Below are 18380 nucleotides of genomic sequence, written 5' to 3'. Positions count from 1 at the left end.
GGATAAGGCATGAATTTTAAATGTCCATGTAAGATGTATTTAGAATGTGCTTTTTTGATACTCAGTTCGCCTCGGGACACGGACAGAGTGAAGCTAGGCTACAGGCTCTCATTTATCTAGTGGAACACAGAAGGATGGCCCCGGCCGGTGATTGTTCAATTACTTATTTAAGAATCCTCCCTCACAGTGCATACTGGCGAAGTTAGCTCAATGTTCAGTGCAACGGGACCACCACCACCTGGCCAGGTCCCTAGAGAACCAGAGCCTCAAAGGGAGATTCCAAAGGGAGAAAGTCAGAAGCAGAGTTGGTCCTAGGAGCAAGGGGGGTTTCCTCTTGCCTCCCGCCCAGTCCAGGGGAAAGCAGCTCCTTTCATTTCCCATAATTACCCACCCCTCTCGTACAGATCATCTCCTACCTACCCCTCCCATCCGCACCCCCGTCCCCGTCCCCGACCCCGATCGCTCCTCCTCCTTTTTCTCCTCCTCCCCTTCTTCCGCGGCCCCCAGCAGCCACGCTAGTCGAACCTAGACCACCCCCACCCCCAGTCCGCGGCCCCCAGCAGCGCAGTGCGATCCAAGCCGCAGCTGCGCGCGCCCAGCCCTCGCGGCACCCAGCCGCGGCGGCGCGAGCCCAGACGTCGCGGCTCGCGTCTCCTCACGATCCCGGGTACCAGGCCTGGGATCTACGGAGGGCGGAAGTCGCCTCCTGCTGAGCCCCACCGCTTGGCCTCCTGCCGGCAAGCAACTCCTCGGCCCTCTGCTCCGTCACGGCCTCCTCCTTTCCTCAATCCCCGCCCCCACCAGCCGGTCTCTTCTCCGCCAATCCCCTTCTCGTGCCGCCAGCACCGCACCTGCGAGGAGGAGCCCCGGCGGCCCTGCCGTCTTGTCAGCGTCCTCCCCCCGCCCCCCCTCACCCCCGGCGCCCCGAGATCATCCCCGCCCCCGGCGTCACCTCAGCCGCCGCCGCCGCCGCCTCCGTCTCGGCCGCACTCTCCCCGAGCGGCGGCGGGAGCGGAAGCGCCTCCTGCTCTAGCGGAGACGGCACCGCGGCGGCTCAAGAGTCTGCCGGCCGGCACGAGGGAGACAACTGCCGCAGCACCGAGGGGGAGCGCCGGGGCGGCGAGCAGCGGTGGCGACCGGGCCGGCGGAGGAGCGGCGGCGGCGCGTCCCCGCTCCAGCGCCGCCCGATGCCGGTGTGGTGCTGCCGGTGCTCCCTGGCCGGTCATTTCAGGTGAGCGTGGGGGCGAGGCAGGAATGGGGGAGAAGCGGGAGAGGAACCCGGGGAGGCGGAGAGCCGTCGCCCCCAGTCCGGGGCCGCAGGACGCGGCTCTTCCTCCTCTCGTGCCGCTCCTTGGGCGGGGACTCCCGCGCCGGTTCTGGTGCCCGCCTCTGCGTGGGGCCGGGGATGGGCTGGGGACCGCCAGGCCGCGGAGAGGGGTCGTCCTGCCCTTGGAGTTTGAGGATAAAGTTTTAAAGGCGAGGGAAGGGGGGCGGAGGCGGGAGCTTGCCCGGGCCCGCTTCCCCTCGGCTCTCCCTTTGAATGATTGGAAATGTCGTGGAGACAACTTTGCCATCTGCGAAAGGGGCTTTCTAAGCCGCCTGGTGATACGTAGATTATTAGGGATCTCGAAAAATCAGCCCTGCTTGCCGGAATCCTCTTTAGCCCTAGAAATTTTTTTTGAAGGGAATTTGAGAGTTTATAGATTTTGTTGTTCTAGAAGAGCTTTATTTTCAAACAAGCGAATTTTTATTCTAACAAATTGAGTCCTTTTGACATCTCTAGTTACCTCCCAACTTGAAATGTATACCCACCCATTCAAATACAGTGTTAGGACAAAAGGACACCTTTCAAATTCGGTAGTAAACTTTAAGAGGAAAGAATTTTGCTAGTTAGCACAAAAGAAGTGTGACTTTAGAAGTGCTAGAATTTTAACTTTGTAAAGGCAAAGTTTCTATTTAAACTAAGAACCTATCTTCAGGTGAATTTTGTAGCTCTCTATTTTCCAACAATAATAATAACTCAGACTTATATATGCTTTGTGGCTTTTTCACACCCACAGCCAGTGAGGAAGATAGAAAAAGTATTATGATCCCCATTTTCCAGAACATTAGAGAGGTCATTGGGTCATATACCTTAGAACCTCTCACCCACCTCCCCCATTTGACAGGTGAGGAAACTGAGGCCCAGAGATGTTGAGTGCCTTGGCCACTTGGCCGCACAGGCATTAGCTAATAGTCTCTCGACCAACTTCCTCATTTTACACAAGAAGAAACTGGCCCAGAGAAGTTAAATGATTGGGCCATTGTTAAGTAATAAGGCAGTAAGTAGTCTTAGAGAAGAGATTCAAACCCAGGTCCTCCAACAATAAACTCAGTGTTCTCTCCACTACTCCACTGGCATTAGTTTAAAGACATTAACCCAGGTCCTGCAGATTTCTACTGTCCCACCATTGCCTTCCATGTAGTGAGACATAAACACCATTTGTGTCACAAAAAATAGTGGTTTATTTTCAGAAATTAAACAAATCTTTCTACAGATAACTTCAGGCTATTATTTGAGGGTATAGTGGTGTATTTGAGACATAGTCTGGACCAGGGAGGCCTAGAAAGGAACTTCTAAGTCATATCAAAAACTTTGAAACTTCCTGAGAACACCGGGACAGCTTTTATATAAGACTTGCTTTCTTTCTACAGTCATTTTAACATCTCTGCATAACTCACAACTTGAAATTTACACCGAGTCAGGTCTATTTTCCAGGATAAACATTCTTCTCTAAGCAACTAGAAATATTTGACAATTAGACTGTCAGAAAATAGCTTGACCTCTTACAGCAGTTTTGTCAGATAAAGCAGAAAAAATAATATGGATCCCCCCAAAAATATTTTTGCCATTCTTCTAAGAATGGGGGAGGAAAGGGGTAGTGAAAATAAACTAAACCCTTTTGTCCCTGTAGTTTGGAAAAAAGCGTTGCTTTTTTTTGTCAGACCAGTTCTAGTTTAGAAACTTGGGTAAAAATTGTCAGAGGGTTTTAAAAAAATTTTGTTTGGATGTGCATGGCACTCTGGGGTAGGGGAGGATACTGCTTTGTACCTCATTCTTCAAAGGAAAATGAGGAGCTATGATATTTCATTTTACCGAAATAGCCTTTTTTCCCACGTAGTAATATATATCTAGCAAAGCTTGAGGATTGCCTCACTAAAGGTTATAATAATGCAGGTAACAAAATATAACTGTGATTACTTTTTCAAAAGCTGGCACATCTATATTAGCTGCCAATCAAAGTTGACCTTTAACAAAGTTGCGTTCTTTTTTCTATCAGTATTCTTAGGGTATGATGCATGATTATAAGTTTAATAAATGCCCAAAATTTACTGAAGGAAAAGAATTGATTTGATATTGATAAGTCAGATATAGCCATTTATCCTAGAGAAAGCATAGTTGACTCAGATATAAAATGAAAAATAATCTTCTAGTTTTAAAAATTAATGTTTTTGATGCCCTTTGCTTTTACATTACATTCGTTTCCGAATATATACCTCTCTTCTTCCACTCAGGGAACCATTCTTTGTTACAAAGATTAAGAAAAAAGGGAGGAAAAGGCAGTACAGCATAATCAACTTATGTATCAATGGGTCAGACTGGAATATACAGGATCTTACACCCAGTTTCCCACCTCTACAGTGAAAGAATTGAAAGCATTTTTTGATAACTTCTCCAATTTCAGGCTTGGTCATTATAAATGACACATATGCTTTTTTTTTTTTTTTTTTGGTGAAGCAATTGGGGTTAAGTGACTTGTCCAGGGTCACACAGCTGTTAAGTGTGTAAAGTGTCTGAGGCTGGATTTGAACCCAGGTCCTCCTGAGTCCATGGCCAGTGCTCTATCCACTGTGCCACCTAGCTGCTCCTAAAGGGGGACACACTTTTTTTTTTTTTTTGCCGGGCAATGATGGTTAAGTGACATGCCCAGGGTCACACAGCTAGTAAGTGTCAAGTTTCTGAGGCCGTATTTGAACTCAGGTCCTCCTGAATCCAGGGCCAGTGCTTTATCCACTGCGCCACCTAGCTGCCCCTAGGCTTGATCATTATAACCAGCTTTAGGTTTCATCTTAGTATGCTTTCTTTTTATTTACTTTATTGTCATTGTGTATATTGTTTTCCTGCTTCAGCTTTTTTCAGCCTGTATCTAATACACTGTTTATACCTGGTAAAGTAATGGAATATTTGGGAACATTTATGTGGAAAAAATGAATTCTTGTTTGTTGATTTATAAAGGATAATGAATACCACTTAAACAGCGATGTTTTATACTTGGCTTATTTTGTTGTTGTTTTTCTTGTCTTCAAAGTCTGATTTTTTAGATCACTCTATATTTAGCAAGTATCCCACTTATTGAATAGTATCCAAATGTTTTATATGGCCACAAAAGTCATTAACAGTCAGCAAATACTACGGTCTACTTGAAATTCAGAACAGGTGTCCTGCATGATGTTCTAATATAACCAGGTGTAATTTGTGGTGAGGAAAGGCAAAATTTTGAATTAAAAATGGGAAGCTAAAAACTTTGAGCTGTTTTCAGTACTTTAATGTATTCAACTTTGAAAGGAAAGTATTTTGAAGAATTTTTATTTACACTGACCAGGCATGGAGGAGAAACTTTTTTTTTTTTGAGAAACATTTTTGAAGGTAACCAGGGGATGCTTGGAAGTTTTTAGATTGCTGTCATGATCAAGCAAATTATAACCTTAGACTTAAAAGCACAAGTTGTGTTCTCAGCCTTAATATTTACAGATGCAGAATTCTCATGAAAAAGGTGATACTCATATTAGAACTCCACTCTTGTATCCTATTAGAACTACAAATCTAAGAATAGTTTCAACCAGAAAACAGCTCTATGAACTCTTATCATTTACCATTTGGAAAGATATGTTATATTTAAATATTGGTGATATTGGGGTTCTGCTATAGCAGAACTTAAAAGATGAAAATCTTAAACATTTCATAGCCAGCACCTTTAGATTTTTCCAGTGTTGCTAAGATTCCAAGACTTTTGAGTATTGTTCATCTCTAACTAGAATTAATCATTCCTTAAAAGATGTAAAGTATTTATATTCACTCTAATTATTTTCCTGTTAATACATTTTAATACTATGCAAAATATTCATGAACTCATCCAACAACTTATTAAACTTACTTATTAAATTTACCTCAAATTTTGTCACTTAACCTGTCATTAATGATGGTTATATGTAAGCAGGAAAAAATAATTTTCCCAGTGTACTTTCTACACATCTTATAGCACTTAAAATCTGTTTATTTATTATTTCTTTTCCCCCAGTTACATGTAAAAAACCAATTTTTAACATCTCTTTAAAAAAAATTTTTAGTTCCAAATTCTCTCTTCTCCCTTATTGAACCTGCAAGCAGTTTGATATAGGTTATACATGTGCAGAAGGACCATTTTAAAAAGTAAATTGATCAACATGTGTAAATTGCTTTTATATAAATATAGAGGCAGTTGTTTTAGATGGCATAGTGGATACAACGCTGGACCTGGAGTCAAGACCTTATAAATTCAAATGTGGCCTCAGATACTTACTAGCTGTTTGACCCTGGGTTTAAGACACTTAATCTCTGCTTCAGTTTCCTCAACTGTAAATGGGGCTATAATAGCGCCCCTTTTCCAGCATTGTAAATATCAAATGAGATAATATTTGTAAAGCGCTTAAGACAGAGTGTATTTATAAACGCTTGTTCTCTTCTCTTTCCCTAAATACATTTCTTTTTTGCAAATGATTTTTAAAATAAATCATGGAGTAAAGATACAAAATGTTATAAGCATTAAATAAGCATTGAAACAAAATCTTTATATATTAACGAAGCAATAACATTTATTTCCTCTCCACAATGTAGAAATAACAAAAGTAGCAATTGATTGTTTATTGAATAGTAAAGTATTACGGTATAAAGCTAGTTCCCAAAAATGTTAGCTGTCCTGGGAAGTATTCTATGGTACAGCACACTGCCTGCAATAGTAGAACATTCAGCTAATTGTTAATAAGAAAAATTTAGAAGGGAGTGTTGTTAAAGCTGACCTTGGAGTCAGGATGACCTGGCTTTGGAACATACTGGGTGTTTGACCATGGCCAAAACACTTTTAACCTCTTGGTGCTCTAGACAGCTCTCAGACATCAGTTCTCAAACTTCTGGTTCTCCTTTTATACTCTTAAAAATTATTGACCTTTTTAAAAAAATGTGATATATATAGATATATAAACATAAGAAATTAAAATGTCTTTGTATTATAAGGAAAATACTTTTGACCTTGCAGACACTCTGAAAAGTTCTTTAAGAACTTGAACATCACTGCTGTAAGACTTTTAAGTTACAGATGTGCTAAAGCTTTACATTGGTAGAGGTAATTTCTACAGTGATTTCTTTACAATGGTGAAATCTCAAGTTCAGACCCAAGGTGGGGAAATTGCTAGTGTAAGGAGTGCTAGACTTAGAGTGAGGGATTTCTAGTTATGACTCTAGCTTAGCTGTGGGAAAGTCACTTAATTCAACAAACATTTATTAATTGCCTAGGTACTCTACTCTGTTAAGTGCTGGGTATACAAGGATGGAAAAGCAACACATAGTCCCTGCCCCCAAGAAGCTTATGATCCAAAAGGGGGAATAACATACATAAATAACAAGGTAGAATTCAATAAGGAAAATGTAGAGATCCAGTGCTGCAAAAAAATTTGAGGGAGGAAGGTCATTTCATCTGGGGAAAATTAGAGGAGACTTCATGGAGGAGCCAGAAACTGAATGTAGGCTTGAAGGACGAGGGATTTCTGTATGTAGGAGAGGAGGAAGGAGTAGATAAATTCAGTAACAGCCAATCAAAGTGAGCAAAGAAGAGCAATGTGGAAGGCCTGAAATGTCAGGCTAAGGCATTTGTATTTTATCTCATAAGCAGTGGGAAGGCTCTCTTGCAGGAAAGTGACATGGTCACATCTATTCTCTAGGAAAACCATAGCACTTATATAAAGAGTGCATCAGAAAAGAGGAAGACTGAAAACAAAGATACTGGTTACAGGCTGTTATAATAGTTCAAGTTATAAGGGGACAGCTAGATGGCACAGTGGATAGAGCACTGGCCCTGGAGTCAGGAGTACCTGAGTTCAAATCCGGCCTCAGACACTTAACACTTACTAGCTGTGTGACCCTGGGCAAGTCACTTAACCCCAATTGCCTCATCCAAAAAAAGAAAAAAGTTACAAGGAGGGAGGGTAGAAAAGAGGAAAGATATTTTGCAGAGAGTTTGCAGAGCTTTAATGAGTAGAGGTGAGGAGTAGGGAGAAGAAAAGTCAAAAATTACTCCAGAGGTTTTGAGCCTTGGTAATGGGCAATATAACTGAAAAAGGGTCAGATTTTGGTGGATAGATTACTTGGGTGCAACTTTGGATATGTAAGTTAAGTACAAGAGGGACCTTTAAGTGGAAATGTCCAACAGGTAATTTGAGGAGAGAGAGGTTTGGATATATAGATTTGGAAGTCATCTCTATACAGGTGATAACATTGAAAGTATAGCAATGGTTAATATATACCGGAAAGAGACTATAAAGAGAAGAAGACTAAGACAGTCTTGGGGGATTACCTAAGTGTTTTGAAATTTAACTTCCTTATTTCTTTCCTCCCTAAAACACCACTGTTGTGAACTTCCCCATTTCTGTTGAGGGCACCACCATGCTTCCAGTAAGCCAGCTTCAGAACCTCAGTGCTATTGACTTCTCACTTTGTCCTTCACTCCACATAACCAGTTATTTGGCAGATGTTGATTCTACCACCTTAATTCAATTTCTCATCACCTTTTGCCTGGTGTTCTTTTACTTTTGTTTCTACCTTGTCCCTCTAGCCCATCTTCCATAGTTACTTATGTAATACTTCCAAATCCAAGGGTCTGACTACGCAATAATCTTTCACAAGTAGAGGCTCCAGTTTGTCTTTCTAGCCTCATGATTCTCCTTCACACACTCTACTATCAAGCCAAACTAGCCTTCTTGCAGTTCTCACAGAACACTCCAATTCCCATATATGTATCTTTTCATAGGTTACCTCCTCACCATTATCTCTTAGAATCTCACATTTCCTTCCAAATTCAACTCAAGCACCACCTTTTTCATGAAGCCTTTCCTATCTCAGCTGCTGATGCCTACCTCCTCAAACATTACTTTGTATATACTTCTGCATGTACATGTTGTCTCTCAGTATACTGTAAGCTCCTTGATGTCAGACTGTTTCGCTTCTATCTTTAAATCCTTAGTGCTTAGCACATAATAATTGCTTAATAAATTCTTGTTGGTTGATCTGTAAATTTCTTTTACTTCTGTTTTGTATATGAATCTAGGATTTAAAGTTCAGGAGACCCTCCCTATTTGTAGAAGGTTATCCCTGAGTACAGTGATATCTACCAAAAACCACAATACAAGATGTTAGAAATTATTAGCCCTGAGTTGTGTCTGCAGCAGGGATTGGTTACCTACATTAGTAAATTAGCAAAGTACAACACATATTTTAAACTCAACTAGGCTTTATGCTGCCTACATAAAGTTAACAAGTTATTACATAATCTTTAAATTCTATGTTTCTAAATTATTTTAAAAAATTATACAAATATGCTGAATTTCAGCATAATCAAAAAGACATTTTTTGCGTCTGATACCTTGGGAAAGTTACCTTACTGCTCATTGCTCTAGGAGAGGGCTTCTTAAACTCTTTCCACTTGTGATCCCTTTTCACCAGAGAAACTTTTACCCGACCCTGGGTATGTAGGTATATAAAATAGCCATACATAACCTTTTACTGTTGCCAAATTTTTCATGAGCCCCCACATTGTTACATACTCCCATATGGAGTCGTGACCCACAGTTTAAGAAGCTTTGCTCTAGGTAACTTTCAAAGATCATAAATTGTAGAGAAGGTACTGATCTGCCTTGGTAGAAGTTTGCTCAGTAGAGAGTTCCCTGTACTAGTGAAATCACAGGGCAGACTCCTATCCTAGTTAATTTAACCTTGATAGAATTAAATGACAGAAAAACCTGAGAGTATCTCAGTATCTGAGAGTATAAATGATTGCATGAAGATTGTATTAATTGTAACTTTTGTTCTTTTTTCTTCTTAAAGAAACTATAGCAATCCTGAAACTGAAGGACAGATTTTGAATTCCCTAGTACAATATTTTGGTGACAGTTTCAGCAGAAAAGTGAAAGCAATGCCATTAGTTGAAGAAACTTCTTTACCTGACGACTCATCATTGACTTTGCCTGTGGTAATAGTAGGTAAGTTATTTCTATTTCATGTTTTGAAACTATTGGCATAACCATTACTACTTTGTAAAACCCCTAATCTGTTTAAAGGTAGCTCAAGATCCTCTTGACTAGATGGTATTATATGCAATTCCAAACTGAAATTTTCAGACCAGTTAATTAGTCTAAAATACAGTTTTCTTAGCGTATTTGTTGTTTGTGAAGTCACAATTAATCAATTGTTGGGGAGAGATTATGATTGTCTTTTGTAATGTATTAGTTAAGGATCATGATTTAAAAAGGAGTTGTACTCTTCTCCAAAAAAACTTCATATTAGGTATAAACCAGTAAATTTATGGGGTGACTGGGTAACTATTGGAGTACGGTTAATGTAACCCTAGAGCTAGCTGTATCTGCACCTGCAAATAACCAGAAGAGCCATGTGAACATCTTATACACCAACCATATTTAATGATATTAAGCATAGCAATTAGCAAGTATTTAATAAACACCATGTGCCAGGTTCTGGGAATACAAATACAATGAATGAAACCATTCTTATCTACATCATGCTTATTGATATAACCTAATAATACCTTCAAATTTTCACCAAATGGGGCAGCTAGGTGGCGTAGTGGATAAAGCACCTTCCCTGGATTCAGGAGGACGACCTGAGTTCAGATCCAGCCTCGAACACTTGACACATACTAGCTGTGTGACCTTGGCAAGTCACTTAACCGCCATTGCCCTGCAAAAAAAAAAAAAATCACCAAGTACATTTTCTGTATGACAGTATTTCCTTAAATGCATAGATTTAATTACTTGGCTGTCAGTTTGTGATTTATCCCTCTCTTTGTGGCACAAGCTTAGTGAAACTGGGTGTAGAGATAGAGTAGAACAGGAAGGTTTGGGAAGGTAAATAAACTGTCCTTTCTATCTCAAGGTCAGACATTTCCTGGGTTGGCAGAGGATAATATAAAGAAGAAGGGAGTATCTATCTGCTCATTAGAGCTGGATGTGAGTGATTGTTTGAAAAGAAAATGAGTTTATACCTCAACTGTGGCAGTCTCTGCCAACCATCATAGGGAGTTGACAGTGATGGAACCTAAGTCAGGAAAAAAATTTCCTTCTGTATGCAGGTGTTAACTTTTGATTCCAGAGGTGGGTGAAATGGGAAGCTTCTACCTATTACTTTATTCTGGTCAGAGGACAGAAGGAATGTGACCTTAGGATTGTAGCTTAATAGAGATTCAGTAGGAAGTACTCCTCACCTATCAAGAACTCTTCAGTGCCAGTCAAAATATGGGTGGCTCAGTTCCCCTAGACTGAATGCTGTGGATTATTCTAGTATTATCAATTCTATTATAGAAATTAGAGATCTTAAAAAGATACTCTTTGTATGTGAGGGTATTTGCCAGTTTGAGATCTATCATTCCAATAACACTGATAATTTGAGTGTGGCTTTAGATTATGGGATTTATGGTAGGCTTTTCAGTAATCATACATTGCAGTTCTACGCTTTGATTTTCTGTTATATGTAACATTTCTTGAGCTCAGTTGAAGTTCCAGAGAGACACATTTAGGCTTGATGTAAAAACAAACAAACAAAAAACCTCAAAATCTAAGTAAATGCTATGCCAGAATGGAATGGATTATTTTGGGAAGACATTTGCTCAAAAGTTTGGTTTGAGGTGCTCAAGCCCAAGGTTATATGACTACTTCTCAGGACGTTATTGAAGTAGTTCTTTTTCAGGTACAGTCTAGACCATGTGATTTCTGAGGGCCTTTCCAACTCTGAGATGGTGATTCTGTGATTCTTCTGAACTGTCAGTGGTCATATATAGATAAAATTTGGCTTAATATCAGTAAGCATTTATTAAGTGCCAGGCAGTATATATCTGTTTTTTGTTTGTTTGTTTGTTTGTTTGTTTGTTTTCAGGGCAATGAGGGTTAAGTGACTTGCCCAGGGTCACACAGCAAGTGTCAAGTATCTGAGGCCAGATTTGAACTCAGGTACTCCTGAATCCAAGGCCAGTGCTTTATCCACTGTGCCACCTAGCTGCCCCCAGTATATATCTGTTAACGTAGACATAAATAGTTTGATGCATCATCTTGCTTTCACCTACTTTTTTAATATTTCAGAGTTATAATGTATTGTTTTTCCCTCAACACTTAACACAGTGCCTGCCTTCCTGCCTTTTTTTCTTTTTTCCTTCCTTCCTTCCTTCTTACTTTGTTGGCTACATTAGAACTGATACAGTATAGTATATGGTGAAGAAGAGCTTACAATCAAACTAACCAAAATAATTTAGAATAATTCGTATATTGTTTTATGCCTTCAGATGATACTAAGTTATTTAGCATTGTCATATTTTCCATGGTCTTTGAATATGAGAGGCAGTATGGTATAGTAGAAAGAACCCTAGATTTAGAAACAACTTGATTTCAAATCCTGTCTCTGCTGCCTATAATCAGTATGACTGGGTAATTCACTAACCCTTCCTGAGCCTAGAAAAAGAGGGGGTAGAATTAAATGACTTCTTAGGTCCTCGACAACCCCAGAGCCCATGAGTCATGTACATATTTAATATTTGACCATGCATTGTGAATCATATACTTAATCCGTTTGAAGTATATTCTTAGCTATCTGAATAGAGATCAGTTAATTAAATGACATGACTTTTTTCTTTTAAAGAAAGATGAATACTCTGTGCAAGTTTAAACTTCCTGAATTTTGTGTAGCCTGTTCTTTCAGAGATAGTTTGATAGCCTGTGCTTAGGGATATTTGGAAGATAAGCACTGGGGCAAAAAGACTACTTCACCATTTTGCCCCTTAGTAGCAGTAACAGAGGTATCTTCGGTGTAGTAAAATATGAATAATGCATTGAATTTCCAGCACATAAATATCTCTCCAATCTGAAAACTTCATAAAGGTAGGGATAGACCAAGTTAATGTTAAGTATTGTGAATTTTCTCTGTTAGACGGGGGAAGGGAAGGAACAAAACATTTATTAAATGCCTCCTATTTACCAGTAACTGTGCTAAGCACTGTACAGATTTTTCATTTGATCCTCACAGCAACCCTGGGAAATAGGTGCAATTACCATCCCCATTTTACAGTTAAGGAAACTGAGGCAGACATATCCAGGAGTCTGGGGCTGGATTTGAAATCAGGTCTTCCTGATTCCAGGCCCTGTGCTCTATCCACTTCACCACTCAGCTGACCTAGGTACTGTGGTGTTTTCAAGTACATCTTTAGATTAGATGTTCAAGGTTTTAGAAAGAAATGGCTTGAAAAGAAATGCTTTATTTTTTTAATTTTTGCTTGTACCTTTATATCTTCAGGCTATTTGACCGAATAATCTGTATTATTTCTATCTACATGGGTAAAATTCTATTTCTGGGTAAGCAATCATGTCTTCATATTCTGAAAGTATTTTCATGTTGCAGCTAGTGAGTGTTACTCTAATTTAACAAAATATTTTTAAACAGCCCATTGAAGGGATAGGATTTGACTTCTAATAAGACTTCCATTATTTCTGTATAGCATGACAAACTATTGCTTTTTATAGGAAATGGACCCTCAGGCATTTGCCTTTCTTACATGTTGTCAGGATACAGACCGTATTTATCTTCAGAAGCTATACATCCAAATCCAATTTTGCATAGTAAATTAGAAGAAGCAAGACATCTCTCCATTATTGATCAGGTATTGTTTCCTAAGCATAAATGTAATTTTTCTTTAAAATGTGGACGTGATATGATTCACATTCTAGTTTTGGATTATTTTATTAGTATAGTATTTTTAAGTTGCAGATCTATTGTACAGAGTGATAGCACATTTAATCTTTTTTTATATTAACTTCATAAATGTTAAGTTTTCCTTGTCCACTGTCTTGAATTCATGAACAGAAGTGAGTAGTGACTCGGTTCAACTTTGTTCTCTTTCTTTTTAAAAAAATTCATTTTAGGATTTAGAGTACTTGTCTGAAGGTCTTGAAGGCCGATCATCTAATCCAGTTGCAATACTACTTGACACACTTCTTCATCCAGATGCCGACTTTGGGTATGATTATCCATCAGTTTTGCACTGGAAATTAGAACAACATCATTATATTCCTCACTTGGTTCTTGGTAAAGGACCACCTGGTGGGGCTTGGCATGTAAGTAGTATTTTACTTTCTGTATGTCATAATGTATCTGAATATCTAATTTTTGCATGTAATTTTGCTATGGAAAGACCTGCTTGACTTTTAAAATTCAAACACAGATTCTCAAAATTGGAAGAGATCTTAGTGGCCATCTATTTCAACCCATACCTGAATAGGAATCCCCTCTACAGTGTCCCTTACCAGAGGTCATCCAGCCTTTCTGCTTGAAGCCCTCCACTGAAGGACAAGTAGGCTCCCTCCTGAGTCAGCCCTGTTCGTTTTTTAGAGGTCTCTCATTGTTAAGCAGATTTTTCCTTACAGTGAACCTGAGTCAACTTCTTTGTTCCTAATTCTTTCCTTGGAGGGTAAACAGAAAAAAATATAGTCCCTTTTCCACATAAAGACCTTTCAGCTACATAAAGGCAGCAAAATAAAGACTCCTTCTGAGTCTTCCCTCAGACAAACATCCTCATTTCTTTCAGCTGATTCTCAGATGGCATGGTCTCTATTCCTTCACCATCCTGGTCGCCCTTTTTAGGACACTCTCTGGCTTGTCAAGGTTTTTCCTAAAATGTGCCCAGGTGATTTCAGTGAACAACAATTTAAAAACAGTTCTGATTACAACAAAGAAGTCTATTTTTTTTAAAGGAAATATACAAGATACCTTGCCCCTCTTTTATCTCTGTTTTTTCAGACATTTTGCACTTTTTATTCATTTTGGCATCTGGAATGTGATAAACTCTTGCTCAAACATTGAAGTACTAGAGTCAAGATACAGCCATCCTAAAAGGAGAAGAAAATCTTTAATCTTAGGTATTTACAAGACATTTACATAGTCTTAGATAATTTGACTACTTTTTGTGTTAAATGCTATATAGTTAAGTCCCAGTTTATGAACACTTATACCTATAAATGGCTACCATTATGTCCCCTTACCACCACTGACACAGTACTCCTAGAATAACACTTAGTATTTAGTATTTTTAATAACCTCAAATTATAATGGATATTGACCTAATTAATTATAATAGAAGTGAATTCTAATTTGATTACTAATGCAATCAAATATATTCAGTCTGGCCTATTATGTGAGAATTAAATGAGTAATATTTCAGAAGTTTGTTTCATAGTAAAAGGTTAAAATTTAGACTTTCATTTTGGATTTTGTCAAAACTAAGAGAAATGTATAATGTAGGACATATCAAAGTTGGAATAATTTCTTCCTCTGTTTATACAAGTAAGTAGAATCCAGTTTAAAATTTGTATTTTTTCAAGCTAAGACACAATAAATTAAAAAGTCTTTTAGTTTATCTTTTGGAGAGCATTGTATCAGTTATTGCCCATGAAGTATTTTATTTCTCAGAAAAAGACAGCATATAAATACAGTTAAATGTCACAAATTTAAAATATATGGGGTAGAGGGAAGGCAATATAACAATGAAAATTAGGAATTGTAGAGTATATACATTTAAGGATGCTTTCTTTCTCACAGAGGTTTTCCAGGTTTAAAATATTCTAATAAATTTTTGATTGTTGAACTTTTAAAAAAATATTTTGAAATTTGAATTATAAAACGTCTTTTATATATCAGTGTTTCTGAGATAAAGATGCTTTGGCCCAAGGAAGACTTGAGTTCAGGTGCTATCTTTGACATATACTAGCTTTGTAACCATGGGCAAGTCACTTAAGTCATTAGTAAATATCTATTAAGCACCTGGTATGTTCCCAGTACTGTACTAATTATGGAGATACTAAGAAAAGCAAACATTGCCAATTCTCAAGGAGCTCTCAGTCTGGTGTGGGGAGACAACATGTAAACAACTGTACAAACAAGATATGTACAGGATATTTTTAAGATAATCTAAAAGGGAAATGCTTCTTGCAGAAGGTGGCATTTTAGCTGGGATCTGAAGGAATCCATGAGTTGGGAGAGAATTCCAGGCATTGGGGACAGCCAGTAAAAATGAACTGAGTTAGGAGACGAAGTGTCTTATAAAGTACAAATGGCGAGGGAGGTCATTATCACTGGGTCATAGAGTATGTGGAAGGGAGTAAGACGTGAGAAGACTGGAAAGGTAAAAGGAGTTAAATAATGAAGAACTTTTAAAAAAAGAAACAGAAGAGTTCATATATGATCCTGGAGATAATAGTGAGCTACTGGATTTTATTTAATAGAAAGGTGACTGGGTCAGATCTGTGCTGTAGTAGGATCAGTTTTACAGCTGAGTGAAAGATGGACTGGAGTGGGGAGAGACTTGAGGCAGAGAGACCAACTAGAAGGCTATTGTAGTCTAGGAGTGAGGTGATGAAGGCTTGCAACAGATTGCAGTGTCAAAGGAGAGAAGGAGCCATATTTGAGAAAAGTTAATGAAGAACTGGCTGGACTTGGCAATTGATTGGATATGAGTCAGGGTGTATGTGCATGAGAAAGAATGAGATGTTGAGGATGATACACCTAAGTTAAAAGCCTGGGTGACTGGGAAGATAGTAGCACTCTTAACAATATTAGGGAAGTCAGGAAAAGTGAAAGCTTTGGGGGAAAAGATGATGAGTTTGTTTCGGATATGTTAAGTTTAAGATGTCCACACTGCAACAAGTTCAGACTGTTCATTAGGCAGTTGGAGATAGGAGATTGAGATCAGAAGAGAGGTTAGGACTGGATAAATAGGTCTGGAAATCATATGAATAGAGATAATAATCATATCCATGGAAGTTTATTAGATCAACAAGTAAAATAGAGAAGAGGGGCAGGACAAAGCCGGCAGGGTATGGGGTGGGGTGGGAATCTCCATACTTAATAGGCATAACCTGTCTGAAGCTTTAACAAATGAGACCAAACAGTAATGTAATGTCAGCTACGTAGGAGAATCAAGAGATCATTGTCACAAAAACCAAAAGAGAAGAAAATATCAAAAGAAGAGGGCGATCAGCAGTGTTAGAGGCTGCAGAGAAGTCAAGAAGGATGAGAATTGAAAAATTAGAGTTGACAATTAAGAGATCATTAGAATCTCTTAATGTCATATAGATTACTCTAAGATTGTAAGTTATAGACGATTTAGCATTCTTTGTGCCAGAAGTTACTATTCTCATGTTTCCGTATACTGATGAAATCATATGTCCAGATTTAGAAAAATTTTACACACACACACACACACACACACACACTGAAAAATAATGTGTATGGCTTAGGGTTGTTTTTTTTTAAGTATTTCATATGCATCACAATAGGTTTGTTTCTAAAGCAGTCCTTTTATGAACTGAAAAATTTGTCAAATAATCACCATGCCTTGTATTGGTTTTATAAATTCAGACTCATATAATGGGCTTCTTAAAGGGATGTCATGCCTAATAATGTAGCACTTGAAAGTAAAAGTATATTTATGAAAACTGTTTTGGAGCTTGTACTTTTTAAATTATCATACTGGTATCCCTCTAGCCCTGAATTCTAAAATATTACTGCATTTATGTAGTTCCTTTTTTTCTTTTGAGAACCCAAAACTCTGGAGGCAATAATTGATGTAATGTTATATTTTATATACAGATTAATGTTCCACTTCATACTGAGGTTAGGTATATGCTTTAATTTTCCTGGACAAACTCATGGGTCAGTGGTGGAATTTGGTTTGTAGCCTAAACTCTCTGACTTTCAAGCAACTACTATATAGCAGACTAGTATGTCAAACATTGCACAAAGCCTGACTCCAGGCTATGAAAGGTTCTATTCATTCTGTGAAATGCTTAAAAAATTATAGCAGCTCCCTGTCTGGCAAGCCCAGTGCTCCAGCCTCTTGATTCTGGCTTCAGTTCTTCTAGGTCTAGAAGATTATACCAAAACAGCATCAATGAGTACTACTTTCATATACCCTCCCTCCACTATTTTTCAGACAGCCACCAATGATGCTTCATCAGTTGAGCTCCCACTGCTGAGCTATTTTGGGGACCATGGTGGAATGAGTTGAGAGGCAAGAAGCCAGAGTTCTTGATTTGCCAAAGGGAGCTAATGACCTCAAAGATAGCAAAGAAATTGTGGGCATGGTACCCATGATTTTAGAATGATTCTGTGTTAGGTAAGGCAGGATAGATACAAGTAGGATGTGGGATTATGAAGGGTTCAGTATTACCCCTTCCCTTCTGCTTCTAGCTATGGACCATCATTATTTATGGAGCTATGGTCTATTTCCCAGCTCCTAGGGAAGATGTTGCCTGAGAATTAGCCTAGCCTTTGGAATGAATGTTGTATTATAACTGAACAGATAATGACATTAAGATGAATATAGGACAAGTGATATTAGATAATAAACTTGTTCTCTTTATTTAAAAGAAAAAAGAATTTTTCTCATTTCTCTTCTTAAAATGAATGTAAGAATTATGTATTCATCATGAAGTTTATGATCAAAACCAAAAAAATTATCTGTATTTGAGTGTTCATAATTAGGTGATTTTTAAAAAGTGAGGAACATATGGGTCCTATGGTATACTATGTATATAAAAATTAGGCAAATCAGGAGTTTTACATAGATATTGGAATACCTTTTAAGTGTTGACATTTTAAATTTATAGAATCAGTTCAAGATGCTTAATCAGTTTAAAGGAAATCAAGGCAGCTGTGCAAATATATGATGCCTTTGACTTTTTCCCCCCAAATAGCATATGGAAGGTTCCATGTTGACAATCAGCTTTGGAAACTGGATGGAATTACCTGGGCTTAAGTTTAAGGATTGGGTGGCTACCAAACGAAGGTAAGGATTAATTTGAAGTTGTTAAATACTTCATCGTGTCTTTTAGCTAGAAGCAACTGCTAAGATCATGTGGTCTAGCCACATCATTTGATACATGAAGAAACTGAGACTCAAAGCCGTTAAGTGATTTGCCTAAGGTCATGTAACCATGCTTTTGTATTTTCCATGTGGCATGCTTGTTTTCGCCTGTCCAAT

The 18380-nt window shown here is 38.5% G+C and overlaps 1 protein-coding gene across 1 annotated transcript in view; it reads left to right on the top strand.

Annotated features, from left to right (window-relative positions):
- The first annotated feature begins 975 nt into the window (after positions 1–975).
- Positions 976–18380, top strand: part of OSGIN2 (oxidative stress induced growth inhibitor family member 2) — a 30160-nt gene continuing 12755 nt past the window's right edge. The window contains exons 1-5 of the mRNA XM_044004422.1: positions 976–1231; positions 9173–9327; positions 12868–13004; positions 13267–13458; positions 18094–18185. Coding sequence (XP_043860357.1) covers positions 1188–1231; positions 9173–9327; positions 12868–13004; positions 13267–13458; positions 18094–18185 — 620 coding nt within the window. The 5' untranslated portion in view covers positions 976–1187. The remainder of the gene's footprint in view (positions 1232–9172; positions 9328–12867; positions 13005–13266; positions 13459–18093; positions 18186–18380) is intronic.

Source organism: Dromiciops gliroides, chromosome 1 (genome assembly GCF_019393635.1).
Source record: "Dromiciops gliroides isolate mDroGli1 chromosome 1, mDroGli1.pri, whole genome shotgun sequence".
Taxonomy (NCBI): domain Eukaryota; kingdom Metazoa; phylum Chordata; class Mammalia; order Microbiotheria; family Microbiotheriidae; genus Dromiciops; species Dromiciops gliroides.
Note: the sequence above shows the minus strand (reverse complement) of the source record. Positions and strands in the feature narration are given on the sequence as shown.